This window comes from Carassius gibelio, chromosome A23 (assembly GCF_023724105.1).
Source record: "Carassius gibelio isolate Cgi1373 ecotype wild population from Czech Republic chromosome A23, carGib1.2-hapl.c, whole genome shotgun sequence".
NCBI classification, from domain to species: Eukaryota; Metazoa; Chordata; class Actinopteri; order Cypriniformes; family Cyprinidae; genus Carassius; species Carassius gibelio.
In genome coordinates, this window is record NC_068393.1 from 7,305,012 (window position 1) to 7,328,432 (window position 23,421).

Consider the following 23,421-nt stretch of genomic DNA (forward strand, 5'->3'; position numbering starts at 1 on the left):
CACATTTTGTGGTGGTCAGGTAGTAGGCTTTACTAGGCCTCCCTGAGGGTTTAATCCCACATACTGTGGTTACTAGGTGGCAGGCCCCACAGGCCTCCCTGGAGTTGAATTCCCGCTTCTTTGAACTGTAAGGTAGTAGGCCTCATAAGGCCTCCCTGAAGGCAAAGCCCCAAAGACAGTCAACTGGACTGCCAGTCTGGCTCACTATCAGCTATGGTTTTCAGGTAGTAGGCCTCTCCAGGCCTCCCTGAAAGTAAGCTTTCCTGCACTGTGTTTATCAGGTAGTAGGCCTCACTAGGCCTCCCTGAAGTTGAGCTCCCACATACTGTGGTTGTCAGGTAGTAGGCCTCACCAGGCCTCCCTGGAGTTGAGTTCCAAATGACTTTCAGTTTCCACTTAAGGTGGTTATCTTGTAACAGGTAGTAGGCCTCTCTAGGCCTCTCTGTAGGTGAACTCCCACATATTGTGGTTATCAGATAGCAGGCTTCACCAGGCCTCTCTGAAGGTGAGCTCCCACATACTGTGAGCTCCCACATACTGTGGTGGTCAGGTAGTAGGCCTCTCTAGGTCTCCCTGGGAGTAGTTTCACGGTGATGCTGGGTTTTGTAAGCTAGTGGCCGCTTACTTTCAGTTTAGCAGTCCTTAGCAGGCAGCTACCGAAGGTGAGCTTGCGCCCTGGCTCGGCTCAAGTTTTTATTCTCTGCTACGGGTTCCCTCCTGGAACTTCTTTATCCTGCTACAGCCTGGTTGCCTACCAGGTAGATCTTATGCTCCCCTCACTGAGGGTCAATGTGAGTATGTGGTCTCCTGAGTCTGGTCCGTCGGTCGTAGGCCTCTCATGAGGCCTCCCAGTTAGATCAGTCCTAAGGCCCTCACAGGCCTCCTCAGTGTTTTTGAAACACAAACACTGGGTTGATCCGTGGATCGAGTAGAGAAACTCCCCTCGCTGGCAAGGGTTGTAAAGCACTACGCTGAGTCATACTCTCCAGGATATCCCGTCTCTGAGATCCGGGCCGAGTGGTTCACTGCCTGCTCCGCAGTTCCTCGGGCTGGATGCCTTCCTAAAGGCAAGTGTCCAGAGGCTCTGTCTTCGGACAGACAGGAAGTGGCCAGTCTGTAGTGTCTTATGTAGTGACACCAGGTCAGGCCTGCCTGGTGGTTTTTCAGGTGGTACATTCCCCTGAATAGTGACTGGCTGGGGTTCCCTCGGGTTCCCTAGCCACATTCCCTAGAAGGGACCCCTTCTAAGAAGTTGAAGTTGTGGTCCTAGGCCCTTGAGCAGGCCCAGGTAGACCTTTCACTAAACTATGTTTATGGAGGTTTTCTGTGGAATCATATAGCTTGAGCTATGACCGTAGGGAGTGCTGTCACTGACAGCCCTGTGTGACCTGAGGGTGAGTGGTTCTAGCGTTCATTGAATTGCTGGTTCTGACAGTTGTCACTGCCATTGGGCATGCACTCCTTTTAGCATGGCGGCGTGGGTATTTCGTTCCCCATAGCGTCGTTGACGTATTGTCGAAGTTCCCTTCGAAAGGGAACGTCTCAGGTTACAAATGTAACCTTGGTTCCCTGAGAACAGGGAACGAGACAATACGTCTCCCAGCCATGCCTCAGGGTCTGCCTGCCAAACAGTCCCTTCAGACGAAAGGATATTGTCATGGTTTCAAGGCGCCCTTTTTATATCCAGGTCGCACGCTCATCATTCAAGCTGATGATTCACGGCTGTCGCCGGTCAGCATGATTGCTGTGAGTTGATATTTGATTTCAGACACCTGTCACACCTGAGGCGTTCCCCATAGCGTCGTTGACGTATTGTCTCGTTCCCTGTTCTCAGGGAACCAAGGTTACATTTGTAACCTGAGACATTTTTATTAAGGTTTTAAGTACACAGTGCATTTCAAGAAAAAAGGTTATAACACAAACAAAATGGGAACGATGTAATGATTGTTTTCATAGTTGGAAAAGTGTAAAACGTTGTTAAAGTTGTAACAAATAAAAAAGAAAACTACTGGTTATTTATCTAAAACAACTAAACAAGTCAAAACTATCAGATGTGTTTTCGTTAAGCAACACGTGAAAAGATGTGAGAGCTTGTAAAAATGTAAAAAGGTGTTTTGTTACCAGCTAGAAAAGAAAGCATTTATCACTTATACCTCACCTCAAACTGAAAAAGAAATGAATGTAAAGCGGCGATACAAACCAGAAAACTTGGTGTTTGTCACGATGTTATAAAAAGTTAAAAACAAAAGAAAAAATATGGTAGGCATTACGCGGATCAAAAATAAAATCCATCAGACAAGATACTTCAAATCAAATCTATGTTGTACTTTACCACTAACTACAACTTTAAAAATCTAGACTATTACTGACAGAGAGTTAGACGAAAGAAAAAAAGATATCACAGCAAAGTGTCAAGGCATCTCCATTGAACGATCCTGACTGCACCGCAGACACACTTAGAATGAGGCTCGGGGGATGCTCCGGAAAAAAACCACGCCTCCAGCGCTAGAGGCGTGATAGCAGCGTCAAATAGATTTAAATGTTAAAATAATTAAACTAAGTAGTTTTTAATAAATAGACATCAGTCCTTAATTAGTGAAAACTTTAAATCCGTTTAAACATAAGATCAATTTGTACTTTTTAAATGATGTAGCTTTATGCGATTTTTATTTACTTTTAGTCTTAAAAAATACAAAATAAAAAATAATAATAAAAAAACAGCATTGAAAAAGCATTATTTGTTTTTAATGTATTAAGTTAATTACTCTAATTTACGACTAGTCTAAATTTAGACTATCGCCGCCGATATATCTTTTATTTTTGTCAGGCTTAATTTCTCAAGCTATGACAATTAACACACACAAACACACTTTCCTTCTGTCCAGTTTGTAAGTTTGTGTCGTGTTATCTAGTAAATAAAACAGACATATGTAGTTAAAAGTAGTCGGTTAACAATATGACAGGAAAGAGGAAAGACATCGAAACGTGACAGCGCCGGGCATCTGGTGTCTGTGTGATTACTGTTGCCTGCATATCAGTAAGACATCAGCGGGTGTAAAAACATCTAAAGGTTTTTTGGGGTTTGCAACTCAACTGTAATCTAATTAGTTTTCCAGGGGTTCTGGTGTTGTAAATGGTCTGCTGCAGGTCAGCTAAAGTTAAAAAAAAAAAAAAAGAAAAAAAATGTGTGTATTCACTATTCACTGATCAAAGGGGTACAATTTAAACTTTATGGCTTAGGCCTGTGATCGTGAGGTTAGCTAAAAGTTCATTTACTGGTCAAATGGACGTGAAATCTTTTAACAAGTCAGACCATATAGGAATATGTAGTTTAATTCGAGTTAATTTAGTTTATTTTAGTTACATTTATAACTTTTATTAACCCCCTAGATCTTTCAACCTCAACATAAATGTACCGAGAATGCAAACAAGTACACAAACACAACCATACAATCATAAACACACACAATCACACACACACACACTTTCCTTCTGCCGAGTTTGTGTCGTGTTATCTAGTAATTAAACCAGACATATGTAGTTAAAAGTATCACCCATTTAACAATATGACAGGTAAGAAATATCTCGTCTCAGATTGAAACGTGACAAACTTAGTAGTGATTCTTTAAATCCTGTTTATCAACTCTTTGAGATACTTAATCATTGAAACATTTCTATAGTCACATCTTTATTTAACATTTTCTAAAATGAGATCTGGTTTATTTCTATATTAAGTGTAAGTAAGTTGTATTCTTTCGTTGTCATATCTTTTACATTTTATTAAAATAGGTTCAACTGATTCAGGAAGATCACATTTAACACAAAGTCCAGACACATGTTTTTCCTCTTATAAATAATGACTGATTAAGTGCAATGTGTCCAATTCTATGGCGAGAGCTTCCTTTCTATCCCCAAAATTCTCCTTTCATTAAATTTGATGTCTGACATTTTAATATTTTTATCTGATCCACTACCTTCTATTCCTATATGTGCAGGTATCTATACAAAATAAATATTTGTTTTTGGTTGTATTCTGAACAAACTCTGTAAAATGAATGACAAAATTGTCTTGTTGAAGATTCGCCACACTTTAAACTTGGTAGTACTGCAAATGAGTCTGAACATATGACTACTTTAGGTATATTAATGTGTTCAACCCACTGAAGAGCCAAAAATATGACAATCATTTCTGTAGTATAAACAGACAGATGATTAGATGTTCTTTCAGGTATTCTATATCTACCCACTTGGAACATATGTGTCCTGTTTCAGGATCTTTAGATACATCTATGTATATGAGTTACTTTAAAACTATATGCTCTTTATTTTTCATCTAAACAAAAGTCCTTGATGTTTTATTTTATTTTAATAAGCCACTCAAACTTACTTTAGTAGCCTAAATCATTGAATATGTCTTTTATTTTCTTAATATCAACTTCTGGCATGAAATTCTACATTCATAAATGTATGTTTCTCAAAACTCCCCGCATTTGGTGGCATTTAAAGAGGAATTTGTGATGTGTTTGGAGACGTTAAAAGAAATGAAAAGTCTCAAAGCAAGATTTTTGTATTCTTCATTAAAGGACTTTGGTTTTTCTTAATGTGAAAATCTGTTACTCCCCTACTTTTTCATTCTTTATCTTTTTCTTCAGTGTTGTTTTATTTATTTTACATTTATTTTGTTTTATGATGTACAGAGTGTGAACGAAAATTGAGTGTAATCTCAGACCATATTTGTAAATCTACCAGTAATGTACGCCTTTATGTTTTTAATGTTTAAAGCATCGAATAAAAAAGAAAAAAACACCCACTAACACATCCCCCTAACACCTCCCTAATAACGTTGGTCACAAAGGTTTAAATGAATGTTAAAAGAGTTAAACAAAGTAACGTTTTTAATAAAAACACATCAGTTCTTATTTGATGAAAACATTCTACCTGGTTTTAATATTAGACCGATGTTTTTCCTTTAAAATTAGGTTAACCTCTACCATTTTATTTTCATCTCAACAAAAATTCCTTGTTGGAAAAAATTGTTGTTTTATTTCATTTTAATAAGTCACTCACACATACTTTAGTAGTCTAAATCCTTGAATACGTCTTTTATTTTGTCAGTATTAACTTCTATTATTGCTATATCGTTGCTATATCAATTAAAACATGCGTTTAGGCATACACAAATCTAACTGGAATGAAATGTTTTGGAATGTCTTTGATTTTCTTGCCAAAGAAACTTTAACAACATTACAGGAGAGGCTAAATATTTCATCTCAAGTAGTGCGTAGAAACGCGTCTGGTATCTGGAATCTGATGTCTTTGTGTTTACTGTTGCGACCATGTCAGCGAAGATTGTAAAACATCTAAAGGTTTTTGGGGTTTCCAACTCAACTGTTATCTAATTAGTTTTCCGGGGGTTCTGGTGTTGTAAATGGTCTGCTGCAGGTCAGCTAAAGTTTAAAAATTGTATTTATTCAGTGATCAAAGGGGTACAATTTAAACTTTATGGCTTAGGCCTGTGATCGCAAGGTTAGCTGAAAGTTCATTTACTGGTCAAAAGGACGTGAAATCTTTTAACAAGTCAGACCATATAGGAAGATGTAGTTTAATTCGAGTTAATTTAGTTTATTTTAGTTACATTTATAATTTTTATTAACCCCTAGATCTTTCAGCCTCAACATAAATGTACCGAGAATGCAAACAAGTACACAAACACAACCATACAATCATAAACACACACACACACACACACACACACAAATGTAAAACATTACAGAAAACATGAACATGCAAACTAAATAAATACTAATATACACTCAAACAAGTACAAAAATACACAAACAAACAAAATAGGTCACAAACACGAACATATCTATATAAGATTGAAAATGAGTTGTCCTAAGTTTTCTTTGAAACCAAAAGTGTTTGTTGGTACAAATGTCTGACAGAAATGTATACAATAGATTAGACGTCCTTTCTCACTTTCCAAATGGTGTTGTGAACCATGATGTTTAAAATAGTTTTAAAAAAGTATTATTTTTTAGCTTTCATGCAGGATTCATGTCAGCACTCAAGTGTTTTTAGCAAGAGTCCAGAGACAGATGAAAATAGATGTGTGAAGAAAAAAAAAATGTAAGAGGTTTTTAAGGATAGACTAAATGGTTTAGATTGTTTAAAACAATTGAGTTTACGCATTTCTCTTGAATGTGTGTATGGTAACCGTTGCATACATGAAGGAGAACAAATACATAACTCATAAACGCATTGTGGTTAATAAAAAAGACTTATTTATCTAGCATAACTTACTTTCTTTTCATAACAATAAACATTTTTACGACTTTAACAACTGCAAACAAACGGTTTGGTTGAAAAAAAAAAAAAACAACAAAAAAAAACATATTGTGTTTTCTTAGTTAGAATGCTTATAGTTTGTAGTAAAATCACATATATAAGCTAAAAAAAAATTCTTCCAAATCATGCTGCTTTCACACACACACACACACACACACACACACCTCACAAAACTGTCAACAAGGACCTTAAGTTTTTGTTATAACGTTTAGCTGTAGCTGAGACCTTGGTGGAATTATTTATGTACAGTTTTGGGGAGGTTACTATGAACGTTGTAATAGTTTATAGATCACAAATTAACCCATTTAAAATCTAAAAGTTTAAAAAGTAATGTAACTGATAACATTTGATTACATGTTTTAAGACTTGTAATGTTTTCAACCGTTAATCTTTTGAAACGTGTAAACAGGACAGGTGTTAACATTAGAGTACTCAACAACTAATGACCGTCAGACTTTTCAAATCCTTCATCACTTAAATTAGGATTGTGATCATTTCATTTTATAGCACAACCACCACGAAATCAGATTTGCTTGGAGATTAAATACATATTTAAAAACACAACAAGAAAGTTGAACAGCTATGATACTGTTTTTTAAATCAGGTTTTTGCACATCTATGAAGGGAAATGCCATTGCATCTAACAACGGTTGGTAAATCGGTTCAATTTAACAAATAAATATACATCGGCCAAATAGGAAATAAGCATACGTCTTTAACTCATGAAACATCTGACTCATATTTTAGAGTATTTAAGGTGGTTTATGAAATATATCAATCAAATCTGTAATCTGTAAAAATATTCAGATGTAACATTTTCATAATTAACCGCAATTTAATTATTTTTTCTGTAACTGATTACATTTATTTTTAATCAAATGATATAATTTAGCTATATGTAACTAGTTGACCCCCTAACACTGATTATGCGTTCTAACAAGAATAGTTGGTGAAAGAGTTCATTACCCTCTTTAACTTTAAAAATGCGTACAATGTCCACAAACAAGGGTTTGCTCTTAAAACAAGCCCCAGACACCGACTTGGAAGCACCGTAACAAGTATAGCTATTGCAGAAATTTGTTATAGAGATTCAGTAAGTTAAACTCTGGATGCACGATTGACCGACTTACGTTTGCCAAATTATTACTTTTTCTAAAGATAAAGACAATTATTTGGTTTCTGGACACACGAATCCTAACGCCCAATGGTTCACAAGATAACATGACAACGGTTGCTCCATTACAGCATAGTCAACCCATTTTAGCCTGTTTTAGCACATGTATATCGTATTATTGTTGAATATAGTCGTTTGGTCTAAATATGTGTTAACAGTTATTTTATTGTTGTTATATGTATTATATGTTTTTGTTTTACAAATGTAATATGTTTACCTAATACCTCATTCAAGCTATGTAGATATTCAGGTCAGGGAACTACAATACCCATCACACACCTCAGGCTTCAAACATGCCCGTCGTGAATACATACTCATATTGTATGTGGCAACTCTCTAAATCATTGGACATCTGATTAAACGCATACGCAGATAACCTAAATAAAAAGACTCATATTCTTTTCTGTGATCTGTTTTAGTGATGCAAAGTTCGATTCACTTCTGAAAAAATATTTATTTGGACAGTTTGGTTCAATGAACCGATTCATAGGGACCTTAAGTCATTTTCGCAGTTACTTAGTACACTTTTTTTTTCTTCTATCAACTGAAGAGTCATTTTTATTTCTGTGAATCATCTAAATAAATGTAATTGTGTGAACACATATTGTTGGTTATTATCTTTTGTTCATTTAAGTTAATTCTGAATCATCTAAATAAAGTTAACTGTGTGAACACGCGTTAGCGGTTATTGTCTTTTGTTCATTTAAGTTAATTCTGAATCATCTAAAAAAAAAAAAAAAAAAAAAGTTAATTGTGTGAACACATATTGGTGGTTATTATCTTTTGTTAATTTAAGTTAGTGATGTTTGCGTTTGCAGTTTTACGCACAGTGTCTCTGTCGTTGTTTAGCTTAAACATCAGTTTTTAGTCAGTTACAAAAGTGTCAGGCATTAAGTTTTTGTATTTTTAATTCACCTAATTATGACAGAGTTACAGGTTTCGGGTGTTTTTGAAAGTGTAAGCGGTGAAAACTTAAATGTGACCGTCGAGTAACGTTACCTACTCAAACGAAGACAAATTGTGTAAGTGTTCATTAAGATGCAGAAATGAAAATAAGCGTACAAATATTCATAATGACAAGTACAATATAACCTAAAAACACTATAGCCCCCCTGCTAAGTATACCTAAAATTTTCTAGAGCGGTGAGATATTTACATTTACTGTACATTTATTCATTTAGCAGACGCTTTTATCCAAAGTGACTTACAGATGAGGACGGTGGAAGCAATCAAAAAACAACAAAAAGAGCAATGATATATAAATGTTTTAACAAGTCTCAGTTAGGTTAACACAGTACACGTACCATGGGATTTTAAATAATATCATAAATAAAAAGAAAACAGATTGAATAAAAAAAGAATAGAGCAAGCTAGTGTTAGAGGTCTTTACACATACACACACATGCACACACACACGCATAAATAGATATAAACCGCAATGTTTTTCATAGCGTTACACTTTGAACGATATGTTTCCATGACATTGTTAGCTCTTTCTGTTTGAATATATTTACAGCAGTTTTCACCATCCTAATTGTAATGGTTTGGTCTTATGCTTAGGGCCTTATACGTTGTATTTTCTAGTTTTTGCTCTCGTGTTAGTGGGTCTCTTTGTTCATACAAATCAATATTTCTGTGGATTTGGGTATTAAAATATTGCTTTAAACATCGTCTTCATTCGAGACGTTTACTTAACATCATTATATCATCCTAGTTTATATCAGATATAAGATATGTTGATTATTAATTATTATTGTTAATTGTTAACAAACATAAAAGTTGCTGAACTCAGAGAACAGAATAGCGAGTGAAGTGGATCAATCTTTTATTTCAACACTATATTGTTGAATATACATTGATTAAAAGGTTGGATAATAATTAATAATAATTATATCTGATATAAACTAGGATGATATAATGATGTTAAGTATTTGGCCGATGTATATTTATTTGTTAAATTGAACCGATTTACCAACCGTTGTTAGATGCAATGGCATTTCCCTTCATAGATGTGCAAAAACCTGATTTAAAAAACAGTATCATAGCTGTTCAACTTTCTTGTTGTGTTTTTAAATATGTATTTAATCTCCAAGCAAATCTGATTTCGTGGTGGTTGTGCTTTAAAATGAAATGATCACAATCCTAATTTAAGTGATGAAGGATTTGAAAAGTCTGACGGTCATTAGTTGTTGAGTACTCTAATGTTAACACCTGTCCTGTTTACACGTTTCAAAAGATTAACGGTTGAAAACATTACAAGTCTTAAAACATGTAATCAAATGTTATCAGTTACATTACTTTTTAAACTTTTAGATTTTAAATGGGTTAATTTGTGATCTATAAACTATTACAACGTTCATAGTAACCTCCCCAAAACTGTACATAAATAATTCCACCAAGGTCTCAGCTACAGCTAAACGTTATAACAAAAACTTAAGGTCCTTGTTGACAGTTTTGTGAGGTGTGTGTGTGTGTGTGTGTGAAAGCAGCATGGTTTGGAAGAATTTTTTTTTTAGCTTATATATGTGATTTTACTACAAACTATAAGCATTCTAACTAAGAAAACACAATATGTTTTTTTTTTTTTTTTTCAACCAAACCGTTTGTTTGCAGTTGTTAAAGTCGTAAGAATGTTTATTGTTATGAAAAGAAAGTAAGTTATGCTAGATAAATAAGTCTTTTTTGTTAACCACAATGCGTTTATGAGTTATGTATTTGTTCTCCTTCATGTATGCAATGGTTACCATACACACATTCAAGAGAAATGCGTAAACTCAATTGTTTTAAACAATCTAAACCATTTAGTCTATCCTTAAAAACCTCTTACATTTTTTTTTCTTCACACATCTATTTTCATCTGTCTCTGGACTCTTGCTAAAAACACTTGAGTGCTGACATGAATCCTGCATGAAAGCTAAAAAATAATACTTTTTTAAAACTATTTTAAACATCATGGTTAACAACACCATTTGGAAAGTGAGAAAGGACGTCTAATCTATTGTATACATTTCTGTCAGACATTTGTACCAACAAACACTTTTGGTTTCAAAGAAAACTTAGGACAACTCATTTTCAATCTTATATAGATATGTTCGTGTTTGTGACCTATTTTGTTTGTTTGTGTATTTTTGTACTTGTTTGAGTGTATATTAGTATTTATTTAGTTTGCATGTTCATGTTTTCTGTAATGTTTTACATTTGTGTGTGTGTGTGTGTGTGTGTGTGTGTGTGTGTGTGTGTGTGTTTATGATTGTATGGTTGTGTTTGTGTACTTGTTTGCATTCTCGGTACATTTATGTTGAGGCTGAAAGATCTAGGGGTTAATAAAAATTATAAATGTAACTAAAATAAACTAAATTAACTCGAATTAAACTACATATTCCTATATGGTCTGACTTGTTAAAAGATTTCACGTCCATTTGACCAGTAAATGAACTTTTAGCTAACCTCACGATCACAGGCCTAAGCCATAAAGTTTAAATTGTACCCCTTTGATCAGTGAATAGTGAATACACACATTTTTTTTCTTTTTTTTTTTTTTAACTTTAGCTGACCTGCAGCAGACCATTTACAACACCAGAACCCCTGGAAAACTAATTAGATTACAGTTGAGTTGCAAACCCCAAAAAACCTTTAGATGTTTTTACACCCGCTGATGTCTTACTGATATGCAGGCAACAGTAATCACACAGACACCAGATGCCCGGCGCTGTCACGTTTTGATGTTGAGATGACATCTCTTTCCTGTCATATTGTTAACCGACTACTTTTAACTACATATGTCTGTTTTATTTACTAGATAACACGACACAAACTTACAAACTGGACAGAAGGAAAGTGTGTTTGTGTGTGTTAATTGTCATAGCTTGAGAAATTAAGCCTGACAAAAATAAAAGATATATCGGCGGCAATAGTCTAAATTTAGACTAGTCGTAAATTAGAGTAATTAACTTAATACATTAAAAACAAATAATGCTTTTTCAATGGTGTTTATTATTATTTTTTATTTTGTATTTTTTAAGACTAAAAGTAAATAAAAATCGCATAAAGCTACATCATTTAAAAAGTACAAATTGATCTTATGTTTAAACGGATTTAAAGTTTTCACTAATTAAGAACTGATGTCTATTTATTAAAAACTACTTAGTTTAATTATTTTAACATTTAAATCTATTTGACGCTGCTATCACGCCTCTAGCGCTGGAGGGCGTGTTGCTTAACGAAAACACATCTGATAGTTTTGACTTGTTTAGTTGTTTTAGATAAATAACCAGTAGTTTTCTGTTTTATTTGTTACAACTTTAACAACGTTTTACACTTTTCCAACTACGAAAAGAATCATTACATCGTTCCCATTTTGTTTGTGTTATAACCTTTTTTCTTGAAATGCACTGTGTACTTAAAACCTTAATAAAAACTTCCCTTATACCATTTTAATGATTTCATCCCCTTTCCACAGTTTTTTTTAAAAAAAGCACATAGATCCCAACACATTTTCACCCTCCCTCACCGAAATTCCTTCTTAGGGTCGTAAGTTCATATCTAGGTCACCAGGGTGTACAGGGAGGGGTGGGGGGTGTACAAACAGGTGTCCAGAACAGATGGCTTTTTATGACCCTCATCAATCAAATTTTGACACATGGTATACTATATTCTCTCTCTGAAACGGTACCTTTCAATGCAATTTGAAATACTTCTAGTTTTGTTTTCTTCCAGCTGAGCTCCATTTTCCTGACTGCTCTCTTTAAGGTGTGAGTGTGCTCAGCATTGGACTGTTTAGTTCCTTAATCTTCTGTGAGCACAAAGTAGGAACCGTATATAAAGTCCTAAAAAAGAGAGAGATTCTATAGTTTCTGTTTTAACATTGAATTCTTCTAAGCTATCTGGTATGATGAGAAATAAATAAAAAATTAAAAGCTTTAGCTAAATGGAGTAACACGAGATTAGAGCTGAGAAGTCATTGCTCTGCTGCAGAATTTCAATGCCATCAAGACTGATTACATGTGACAATATTAAATCAAATGCATGATTACAACAATGATTAGGTCCAGGCACATTGTCTTAATCAAATATAGTTTAGCATGCCTACAAGTGCCCCTCAATGCATCTTTTCCATTATCTACAGTACATGAAAAATAAAATCACCAACAATTAAGACTTTTCTGTGGCCAACACTAACTCAGATAGAAAATCTGTAATATCTTTGATCATGTCAGTATGGTGCTTTGGTGGGCTGTATACAGTAGCCAGTACAAATGTCTAAAAATATTTAGCACTAGATAATGTTTCTTAAAGCACCATCACTTCAAAAGAATTATACCTGAACCCGGACCTTATATTGCTTACAAAGTGATTTTGTAGAAAGGGATCTAATATTAATTGAGACAAGATTTAGCATTTGTATATATTTTTTTAAACATTATTTCAATTACTATCCTTAACTGGGTTTGGAAGTTTTTTGTATTTGCTAGTTCAGGGAACAGACACAGTCTCAATATTAGGTGAACGAGTCTGTGAGTATGTGTTTGAGATTTAATTGTCTTATGTGTGTCAGCTAGCATTCTGTAATACTTAATCATTTAACATTCTGTACAATAGAATCACCAGAAACTTGGGCACTTTCAATAATAATAATAATAATAATAATAATAATATTTAAATACAATATAAGTTAGTTCTTGTGTACTTACTGTTATTTACTGTAATGCAAGTACAAGGTGTTGTTGGTTGACATCAACCACTTGGCTACAGTTAAAAATGTGTCAGTGTGCTGACGCAATGGAAAAAAGTAGACAGCAAACTACTGTTGTTCCCATCAGCCATGGGTTTTCAAACACCAACCTAAATGTGCAATTATTCTTGACATCACTTCTTTTCATTTTTTTTTTTTTTTTTTTGAGAAAATGGTTTGTTGGTTCACCTCATGTCAGATCGGGAGGCTGGTCTCAATGAGGCTTAAACAGAAAAATGACTTTCCACCTCAAACTGTTTTAAAACTGTTTGATATAACAACTTCAGTCAGGTTTAGTTTTGGTTTAAAACAGAAGAAACCTGTGATAGATGTTCCCCACATATTTTCTTAGTTTTATTATTATGGGGTGTTATTAAGTGCACTGAAGAGAGAGATGAAAATATATTTCCTTCTATATGTTGTTGATATGCACATATTTAAGTTTCATCTGGTTTAAACTAAAAGTGACTCATAATTTCAAAGCTAGAAATGTTTGTTGAGGTATTTCTTGTGTGCTTTTGCTGGAGTTGCCTGGAATGCCTGCAGTAATCCAACAGGACTACTGACACAACAAGGTTGAAGGAACAAGGAAGTTTACATAAAACTTTGCATTCATCAGATTTTTCTCAAAATGATTATTTGAACCACACCCACAAAACTTAAAACAGAAACCAGAACAAGAAGTATGGTTAATGCATGTCTAACTTTTCATCAAACGATTTTAATGCATGGCCATTTACAGTTTTGCCACCATTTTTCTATTTTACAGTTGTGCTCTAATTTCACAGCAAAGTACTGGCAGCAATGGTTCTAGAGATTAACCATAATTGTACAGTATCAGTACTGTTTAATGGCTGCGCTGTAATTTAACAGTAAAGTACTGGAAGCAATAAAAAAAAAAAAAAAAAAAAAAAAAAAAACAGCCAACGCGCCACATCAGCTTTTTTTTTTTTTTTCTTTGAGACTAAGTGCAAGTCTGAGAGAAACACATTAACCAAACCAATAGTTGGAGAAAAAACTTGTGAAGAGGCAAAGTATAGCACATGGCAAAAGCTAGTGGTCATGCACTCTGGAAACACTTTTAATTCATCAGAAAATAAACATGATGATTCATTAACTATTTTTGGAGAGCAAATGAGGGTGTTTGTTAAAGTATCTTAACAGAAATCCTTCCACCCAGGGGAAGGAGACTGCCAAAAGATATTGAAGTACCATTTCAGTGTTAATGCAATGTCCGATTTCAAAATGGTTTCCAAAGGATGAATTTTGAAGTTTTAAGTTTTCAAATGATATGTCATTTATTAACGTATAATGCTAATAACTGTTTGTTAGAGCACTGTCATTTTTGGTAGAAATTGATGTCATTTTATTTTTTAAATGACATCAATTTGTATGCCGATTTTCATAAAAATCACAGGTACAGACAAATAAAAAAAATTTTAAGGGGTAAAAAAAAAAATCTCAGAACTTACTCACCCATATGTCAATTGTATCTTTTCTTTAAAACGACCCTGCCCCTGTTGGTCTTCGAGCATTTTTTCAGGGTTTATCCAGACTTATCATCCAAGGGTATTAATAAATGTACATGTAAATTAACATACACAACTTAAACAGTCTACCTTTTTTTAAACGAATGAATTAAAAATATACCTGCTAAAATTAGGGAGTAATAATAATCTATAGGTTTACAGTAGAAGGTGAATAAAATATTAAATTAATTCCAATGTGCCAAATGCCTCTGTTAAAAATGTACTATGTTGTGTAAATAGTGTAACCCTCACTCTAATGTCTGCTGGGTGTACAGTATAATAAACAATTGCTAGAGGAGTATAAATCAAAGGGGAATTTTAATAATAATTAAAAAAAAAAAATAGAAAATCCAAACACATACGAACACAAATAATAGCAGATCATGGACTGAGGAATAGACCAGGTGTGTGGAACTGATTAACAAATCAAAATCCGTAGAAACAAGTAAGGGAACGCAGGCAGGGTGTGAACCTCCTTGATGCTGTTGATGAGGAGCTGGCTGACAAAGGAGAGCTGGGCAGGACCAACAGGGGCTCAGGAGACCAAGGAGAGGTAGGCAGGATTCCAGTGAAAACAGGAGAAGCCAGTCAAATAATCCAGTTCATCACTAGCTCACCCTCAGCAGTGGAAGTGTGGGTAACGTTCAATCTTTCGTTCATTATCTGGCTCGGCTCGGTGTTCATCTTCAGTTGTCTCTTCACAGCAGTTCAGTCAGTGTACTGTATAAGTAAATGAATTATTCCGGGATATTTGTTTGTTTGAACTCAGAGGGAGTGTCAGCCACATTAAAAAAGTTAACAGCTTAAGTCATTTGTGGATTAATGCGTATTGGAGACGAGAACCATTTCAAACGATTCAGTTCGATTTGGTGAACTGGTTCAAAAAGATCCGGTTACATCGAATGATTTGTTCTCCAACCGGATATCACAAACTGCTTTGTTTTGAACTCTCTCTCACAACAGACACGGAAGAGAAGACAATGATGAATAAAGTCATAGTTAATAACTGGTTAATAACTGACCCTCTTATGTCACATGGACTACTTTGATGATGTTTTTCTTACCTTTCTGGACATGGACAGTATACCATACACACAGCTTCAATTGAGGGACTGAGAGCTCTCGGACTAAATCTAAAATATCTTAAACTGTGTTCCAAAGATAAATGGAGGTCTTATTGGTTTGGAACGACATGAGGGTGAGTTATTAATGACATGATTTTGATTTTTTGGTGAACTAACCCTTTAAGTTTATCATTATTGCTGATCACTGTTGTTGTGCTATGATATTGTAATATTTACTATAACAGAGGACGTCCTGCCTCAGGGGAATGGGCCAAAGGGCTGCTGTCAGCAGCTGAGACAGCTCAGAGATCCAAAGCTGGTTCCTCTAGAGCAGGATGTCTCTGTATTCCTATTCCCTGATTGGTCTGATTACCTGAGGGATAAGAACAATCTGGGAAAAAGCATACAGGAGGTGGCTTGGCCAATCTTGGACCAACACATCCTTGCTCTTGAAAAGTAAATTGGGCAATAAGAGTTGTCTTATGAGGTGAAGAGTTCGACCTCTGCCTTGCCAAAGATCTCCCAGATCTTCTGAACCGTCTGTGGGTGGAGCATCCACTCCTCTGAGGAGACGTTGCTCAGAGATAGCATGTCTGCTCCTTGCTTTATTACGCCAGGCACATGTGCTGCCCTCAGTGACCGCAGTTTGAGATGTGCCCACTCCAAGAGGCATTTTCCCATCTTGAAAAGGCATTTTGTGGTGAGCCCACCTTGGAAATTTATATAAGATACCACTATAAATAATGGCCATGGGCACGCCATGCTTGAAACACTGGGAGGCCAGAGCTGTCACGCAGGCCTGGCTTACCCCGTCACGAAAGCGTCTGTGACGCCATGCATGGGGCGGAATTTATGGTTTCAGCCAGTACTGAAGGGGTCTCATGTGAAGCAGGCCCAGTGTAGTACTGGCAACGTGGAGGCCATGAGTCCTAGCATCCTTTGACATGCTTTGTGGGGGCGAGAGGCTCCAACTTTGAAGGAAGCAGTGAGATGCAGTATGGCTAGGGCACATTCCGGTGCAACTACCGTGCCAGAGTCCCAGGCACTCTAAATGGCTGAGGAGGAAGGATATGTGAGATAGTAGTTTGTCGAGGTAATACTGAATGCTGATTCCCATCCGTCTCAGTGGGGAAAGAGCCACATCAATGCAATTAATAAAAGTGCAAGAAGCTAGGGAAAGTCCGACGGGAAGGACCATGTTTCATGATATGACACTCCCTTGAAGGAAAATCATCTGTGGTGGGCTATCTAGATTTGAAATAGCCATTGTGGCGAGTGGGGCGGGGCCGAGGGACGTGGGAACAAGGAGTGAGGCCGGCAGAATGATTGGGAAATCAGCGACACCTGCGACCCACTGCCGGTCTCGAGTCCCACGTAGGAGATGGAAGGATATAAAACTGGAGCGACGATAGTGAAGGAGGAGAGAGGACCAAGCCTGGGTTTTATATCCTCCATCTCCTACGTGGGACTCGAGACCGGCAGTGGGTCGCAGGTGTCGCTGATTTCCCAATCATTCCGCCGGCCTCACTCCTTGTTCCCACGTCCCTCGGCCCCGCCCCACTCGCCACAGCCATCTTTCAGATCCAGTGAAAAGAAGCAGTCCCCTGAGCATACTTGCGAGAGGATCTGCTTCAATGCAATCATTCTGAATGGCTGTCTCATGAGGGTGCGATTCAGGTGCCTGTTATTTGTAAGACATTAAAACATTTTCATCTTAAAAAATTTATCACCATAATTATTTATGTGGTTAAATCTTGTGTGACTGCACCATATCCCTGCCTAGTTTGATCTTGCCATTTGCTCATAACTGCTGTTTATGGAAGACAATGTTGTTTTCGTCAACGATGACGATAACAAAATGACTTCGTTGATGCACCATTTTTTTATGACGATAACGTGACGATGACTAGCTAAAAATGGCTCTAATGTGACTAAAACATGAAAAGACATTTTCAAGTTTTCGTTGACAAAACGAAAATGATTAGAAGTCTGACGTTCACAATGCATATCATTTCTGCCTATTTTGGAGAAGCACCCGGCTGCAGCCTGCAGATCGAGGCGGGGCAACACCTGGGACGGGGTTGCACGTACTTTTAAATGCGCACTTGTGCAGCGCAGCACACTGTGACTCCATGTTGCTTTGAGCACATCATTCTGCACCCGCGATGTGCATACACGCTTTGTGTGCTCTGTTTTGAGGCGTTTCATATTATCATGGTTTTGGGCACTGAAAGATTATTAAAAGCCTATATTTTTATACCTAGCCTACAGAATACATTTAAAATGAGCATAATTTAATTGTATATTATCTGTGTGTAGTGTAGTCTATATAAATACATACACTTCTTAGCTCTTGACATCCATATATAAATATAAAATTGTGATATTTGCTGCGGGGTGAGGGCTTCAATAACTCTCTCTTTTTTGACCATACATGTGTTTGCATCCCTGAATGTTTGTGTCACTTTTATTAGACAGGGTTGTATGATGTTTGTGTTTACAAATAATATGCATCTTGTTGTTGCACTGGCAGACAACTTGAAGCACAAGTTATAGAGCATATGTATGCGTTTCTCAATAGCTTATATTTCGGGCATGTTGTTCATTGCACTTTAGCAATTTCTCAAATAAAGCTTCAATTGCCAAAGTAAAAATGTTTTTATTCCTGGCTTTTTTGGAGTAAAACAGTGATTTCACTGTTACCACTTTATCTGTGAGTAATGTTGTAGTAGCTCAAAGTTTTTTTTAGAAGAGCATCAATTCATGGAAAATATATAACTTGAAATATGTGGATAAAAGGTTTCTGCCCATTGCGACCATGAAGTACAGCTTGGCAGCACTGCATCTCCATCAATGAGAAAGTCTAGTTTATTATGCAAAGCTTTTAAGGTTAACTGTTGTTTTATGAATTGCAACACTCGTTACAACCTGTCAAACCTAAGTCCATTTCCAATACTTTTTAACCTAAATTAATTTGTTAAAGACTACTTTTTTGTTTTTTACTAAAATTGACTAAAACTTGACTAAAACCTTTTTGCTTTTTGCCTGCCAGCCAATCAGAATTGAGTATTCAGACAGTTCATGGTATAAAAGTGGTTATAACAGGAAGCTTTTCTCACTCAGTCAAGATCTTTGTTCACTGCCGGCTCTGCTTTGACTGCATCTTCAAATGGAAAGGATTAAAATCTTCCTTTTGACAGGTAGGATGCTATATTTTGTATATTAATCAATATTAATACAACATAAACCAATAAAACTAAAACTATCATTATACTGCAATGCCTTTTCACTCTGAATCTTTGTATTAATTTATAGTGGCATTGAGTGTACAAGTAACATCTCAAGACAGCACAGGTGGTGAGATTCATAAACATACTATTTTAAGTGTTTTATTTTAAGATGTTTTATTTTTATTTTCTGTTATTTCTTATTTTCTGTTTTAGTTTCAATTCACTTTTTAATACAGTTGTGAATTTAGCCTCTCTAACCTAAGAATCACTCTTCCCCTAGAACCTCCTGTTCAGATTTCAAAGCCAAAGGTTACTTTGAATCCATCTCATGCAGTGCTGTACAGCACAGAGACAGTCACTCTGCACTGTGAGGTACCTGAGAAACCACCAGGGTTACAATATGACTGGTACAAGAACTCTTCTGATCTTAATAAACATCAACCCAACATCACTGTGAGAGGCAGTGGAAAATATGAATGCAAAGCAAAAAAAGGAACTTCTGTGTCAGAAAAAAGTGCTAGTTACAATTTAACTCTAAAAGGTAAATAAGTATTACTAATATTTATTTACAGTAAATATATATATATATATATATATATATATATATATATATATATATATATATATATATATATATATATATACATATTCAAAGTTTTGTTCTATACGACGCAGGTGTAATGGTTTGGTACATTTTCGATTCAGTAAAAACAAAGAAATGGCAAATATTTTTTTCTTAACTAACATCATAAAGTATGATCTTAAAATATGTTAGCTTTTTGACCTTTGCAGTTTATCTAAGATGATTTTGGAAGCTTTTTTAACATTTATTTCTTATTTGTTTGGTTCCACAGTGTTTGCTGATATTCAGTGTTTAATATTGAAACTTTGATAAAGTTATTTTATAATAGGCCTATGGCATGGTGTATTTGTATTTGTTTGCTAATTACTAATACTTTGTTTGCTAATAATATTTGTATCTGTTTGATAATTCTATGTTTAATGTGAAGTTCCCTTTCAGTCGGTCACTCTCGACGTCATGTCTGTGACCTACAAATTGGGATATTTCTATGATAGACCAATATACTATGAGTGTAAACTAAACGATCCAATGTACATTGGCATGCAATTATTGCATACAGTTGCCACTGATCAAAGCTGAGTATAATAAGGCAGCAGGTGCAATACATATCAGCTTTTTGCTTTGGAGCCAAGCATCGTTCTGCTCAACTGTGTCTGCTGTGAACACAGTTGGGCAAGTTACTCTGAAAATGTAATCAGATTACTAATTACTGATTAATTAGTGTCTTACTCCAATTTCACGTGATCATTACATTTTGGCAATATTTCTATCAAAAACTGATCATAGATGTCGATTATTTATTAATTTAGATATTTTAGTAGAAATCCCATACTTTCAATTCCTCATTCATTAGGGACCAGTTATCGCATAGGAATTACACAGCTGATAGTGAACCCACGGACACAAACTCATCAGTTCCTAACTTACGCCCGTTTCACACATACTCCGTCTGCGGTGTGTATGCGTTGCATATTTTTTTACGCACCCATGTTAACGGATTCCAGCATTCACACTGCACGCGGTTGCGGTCCATCAGTCCGTTCAAGGAGCAGTGCGTCTGCAGCAGTGCAACGATCATTTACGTACCGAGTCTATTTTTGCTGTGCTGCATGTGCTGAATTAAAGTGACAGCGCATTGTTCGCGGCAAAAATTAACATGGATTGACACGGAAATGCAGTCATTTCACAATAAATGTATACTAATCAAACCCTACTGTGTTTCACATGTAACACATGGGTATTGGCAAGATTTAAAAACAAGAAAAGGAGCAAATTTAGAGAAACAAGGTGACATTACATATGCACTTTTATAGAGGCAGAAAAACAAAGTTATTTAAGACCCGTTTGATTGCGTGTAATAAAGATTTAAATGCAAAAGGCACGAGAGTCGACTGTTTCTATCAGTGGTGAGTTTTAATGTTGAATGTTTGTGATATCCTAACAAGAAAAGTAGGCTAATGTTGTGTTTAAATGTGTTGCAGCTTGTTTCAGCAACTTATTATAAAAACCTAGCAGTCAAATGCATGAGTAATACGTAGTTTATATTTGAATTTAAATGTGTCTATGAACGATTGTTACTGTACTGTGATGAAAGAGTACCACAATGCTGAAAAAGCTTTTTTTACATTATTTGATATCAAAACAATGGACAAAGCTTGTGTTTTGTGGCTTAAACAGCCACGGATCAGTAGCGGACTGCAAACGCGCCCTGTGTGAAAGCACAATGAGTCTGTGCTGCTTCAGCACAACATACATAACGCACACAGACTGCAGACGCACTGCTGATGGATTATATGTGAAACAGGTGTTACTCAGAGGATGCAGAGTGATTAAAATACATTTAAGTGAGCTACACACCCTACATGCTCATAAAAAAAGTTTCTTTTTTCATACAATCAGGAGAGCTACACCGTGTTAAGTCAGCGACAGTCAGAAATCTGAAGTCCCTAATGGTATTCCCCATGGCTCATCCATTGGTGCTGCAATATGATCTGTCCTGAACGCAGATTTGCGGAACCACTGCACATTAATCTACTTGAAAAAGGATTTCAGAAGAGATCAGAATAAATAAAATATAAAAATGTATTATTAGTCAGGTAAAATTTGCCAATTACATAATGAAACAATTAGAAACCAGTTTAGAAAAGATAATGCAATTGTGAATCACATTGTAGCCGGTGGAAATCCACTCGTGTACATAGACACTGTAGCCTTATGAGAAACAACCAAGTGATCCACGCAGGAGACAAACAAATTTAACACACATGTAACAGTTATCCTAATTTCGGACACACGGTCTAAAATGCATAGCAAAGAAAGGTGTTTTAGAGAATAAACTTAAATAGCCAATGTGTACATGTAGTAGCACAAACAACTATACAGTGTGCTCTATGGGCACAATGTGTTTAACACAATTACATTTTTGAGTAAATAATAGTATACCTCACTTCAGAAAGATACATAGTATGGAGCATATGACAGCGGTCCCACTGAAACTTTTTCAGAGGCTCCTGGGGCATATGGCGCCACTTATATTGCTCGTCCTGTTACATATGAAGCCGCTCCAGCATTGGCTTTATGGCCAAGTCCAGAGGTGGGCGGCACTCACCAGGTCCAAGTTACACCTAACTGTCGCCAAACCCTCACCCTGAGGTCACATCTTACATTCCTCTGGGCAGGGTTGCCCCTAGAACAGATCTCCAGTTATGCTGTGGTTCACATGGATGGTTCATGTGGGCCACATACATTGGGCATGCAGTCTCAGTGGTTTGGACGGTCCCGCAGCTGCATTGGCACTTCAATTGCCTAGAGTTGTTAGCAGTACCCCTTGCTCTGAACCACCTCAAAGGTCACTCACGAGGCAAGCCATTCTGGTCTGAATGGACAACACACACGACCATGTGACCTTGTCACAACTTGCCCGCCACCCCCACCGTTGGAGTCTGAAGTTTCTTTGGTCATTTTATGCTGTTCACATTCAGGGCCTGCCTAACCGTACAGCTGACGAGTTATTCCGATCAATGCTCCTGGGAGAAAGGGGACTCCATTCCCCGATGGTCCAGCTGATTGAAACCGTGAGAACCATGGAAGGCTGGGTTCCATATTGAGACCTAAGCAGTACAAGTATATGTATAGTCCACAGTATAGCCTTAGAGCCTTCCCAAGAGGGTTTTAACCCTCTAAGGTCTAAGGTGGTTTTGGGGGCCTGGAGAAGTTGTGTCATGCCCTGACATTTTTGCTTTTTTCAATTGCTTATAAACATCTAAATGGCTAAAGTCTAATTTCACTGTAATCAGCACAAACTGGGCTATAATAATATCTGAGCAGCATGTATGTACATGATCGTGTTTTTGAGAAAACAATGTTTATGTGTGGTTTGTGAAAAACTAAAAATTCACTTGAATAAGACCATAAAACACATACAGAACATTGGTTGCCGGGACTTTTGAGAGTTGGATCTTGTCGCCTAGAATTTTTCTTTCTAAATTATGTGAAAGTCGTCTTGTTTCCTCACTCACAGAAAACAAGATATTAATTCAATTTTTCTAAGAAACTTTTTGTGTATGAAGGGTCTAAGTGAGAGGGCGTGAACTATCGTGCATTATGTTGTGATTTACACCTGAGAAGACAAAGGCCTGCTTAATGAGCTGTTCAGTCAGGTTTCTGACTGAGAGGGAATAGTTACAAGAAAAAAATTTGAGGACAAAATAAATGTATATATTTTTATGTTTATAGTTTATTGATAATATATTAAAATTTCCA

The 23,421-nt window shown here is 36.1% G+C and overlaps 1 protein-coding gene across 43 annotated transcripts in view; it reads left to right on the top strand.

Annotated features, from left to right (window-relative positions):
• The window catches only part of LOC127944672 (basement membrane-specific heparan sulfate proteoglycan core protein), a 262,930-nt gene that overhangs the window by 37,455 nt on the left and 202,054 nt on the right, over positions 1–23,421 (top strand). Inside the window, exons 1-3 of one of the 43 annotated variants that reach the window (XM_052540811.1) lie at positions 18,963–19,046; positions 19,162–19,203; positions 19,357–19,617. The exons of 39 other annotated variants lie outside the window; for them this stretch is intronic. In XM_052540811.1, coding sequence (XP_052396771.1) covers positions 19,016–19,046; positions 19,162–19,203; positions 19,357–19,617 — 334 coding nt within the window. In that variant the 5' untranslated portion in view covers positions 18,963–19,015. Of the gene's footprint in view, positions 1–18,962; positions 19,047–19,161; positions 19,204–19,356; positions 19,618–23,421 lie in introns of those variants that run through there. 3 more of the 43 variants (XM_052540819.1, XM_052540820.1, XM_052540812.1) reach the window with 3 other exon arrangements.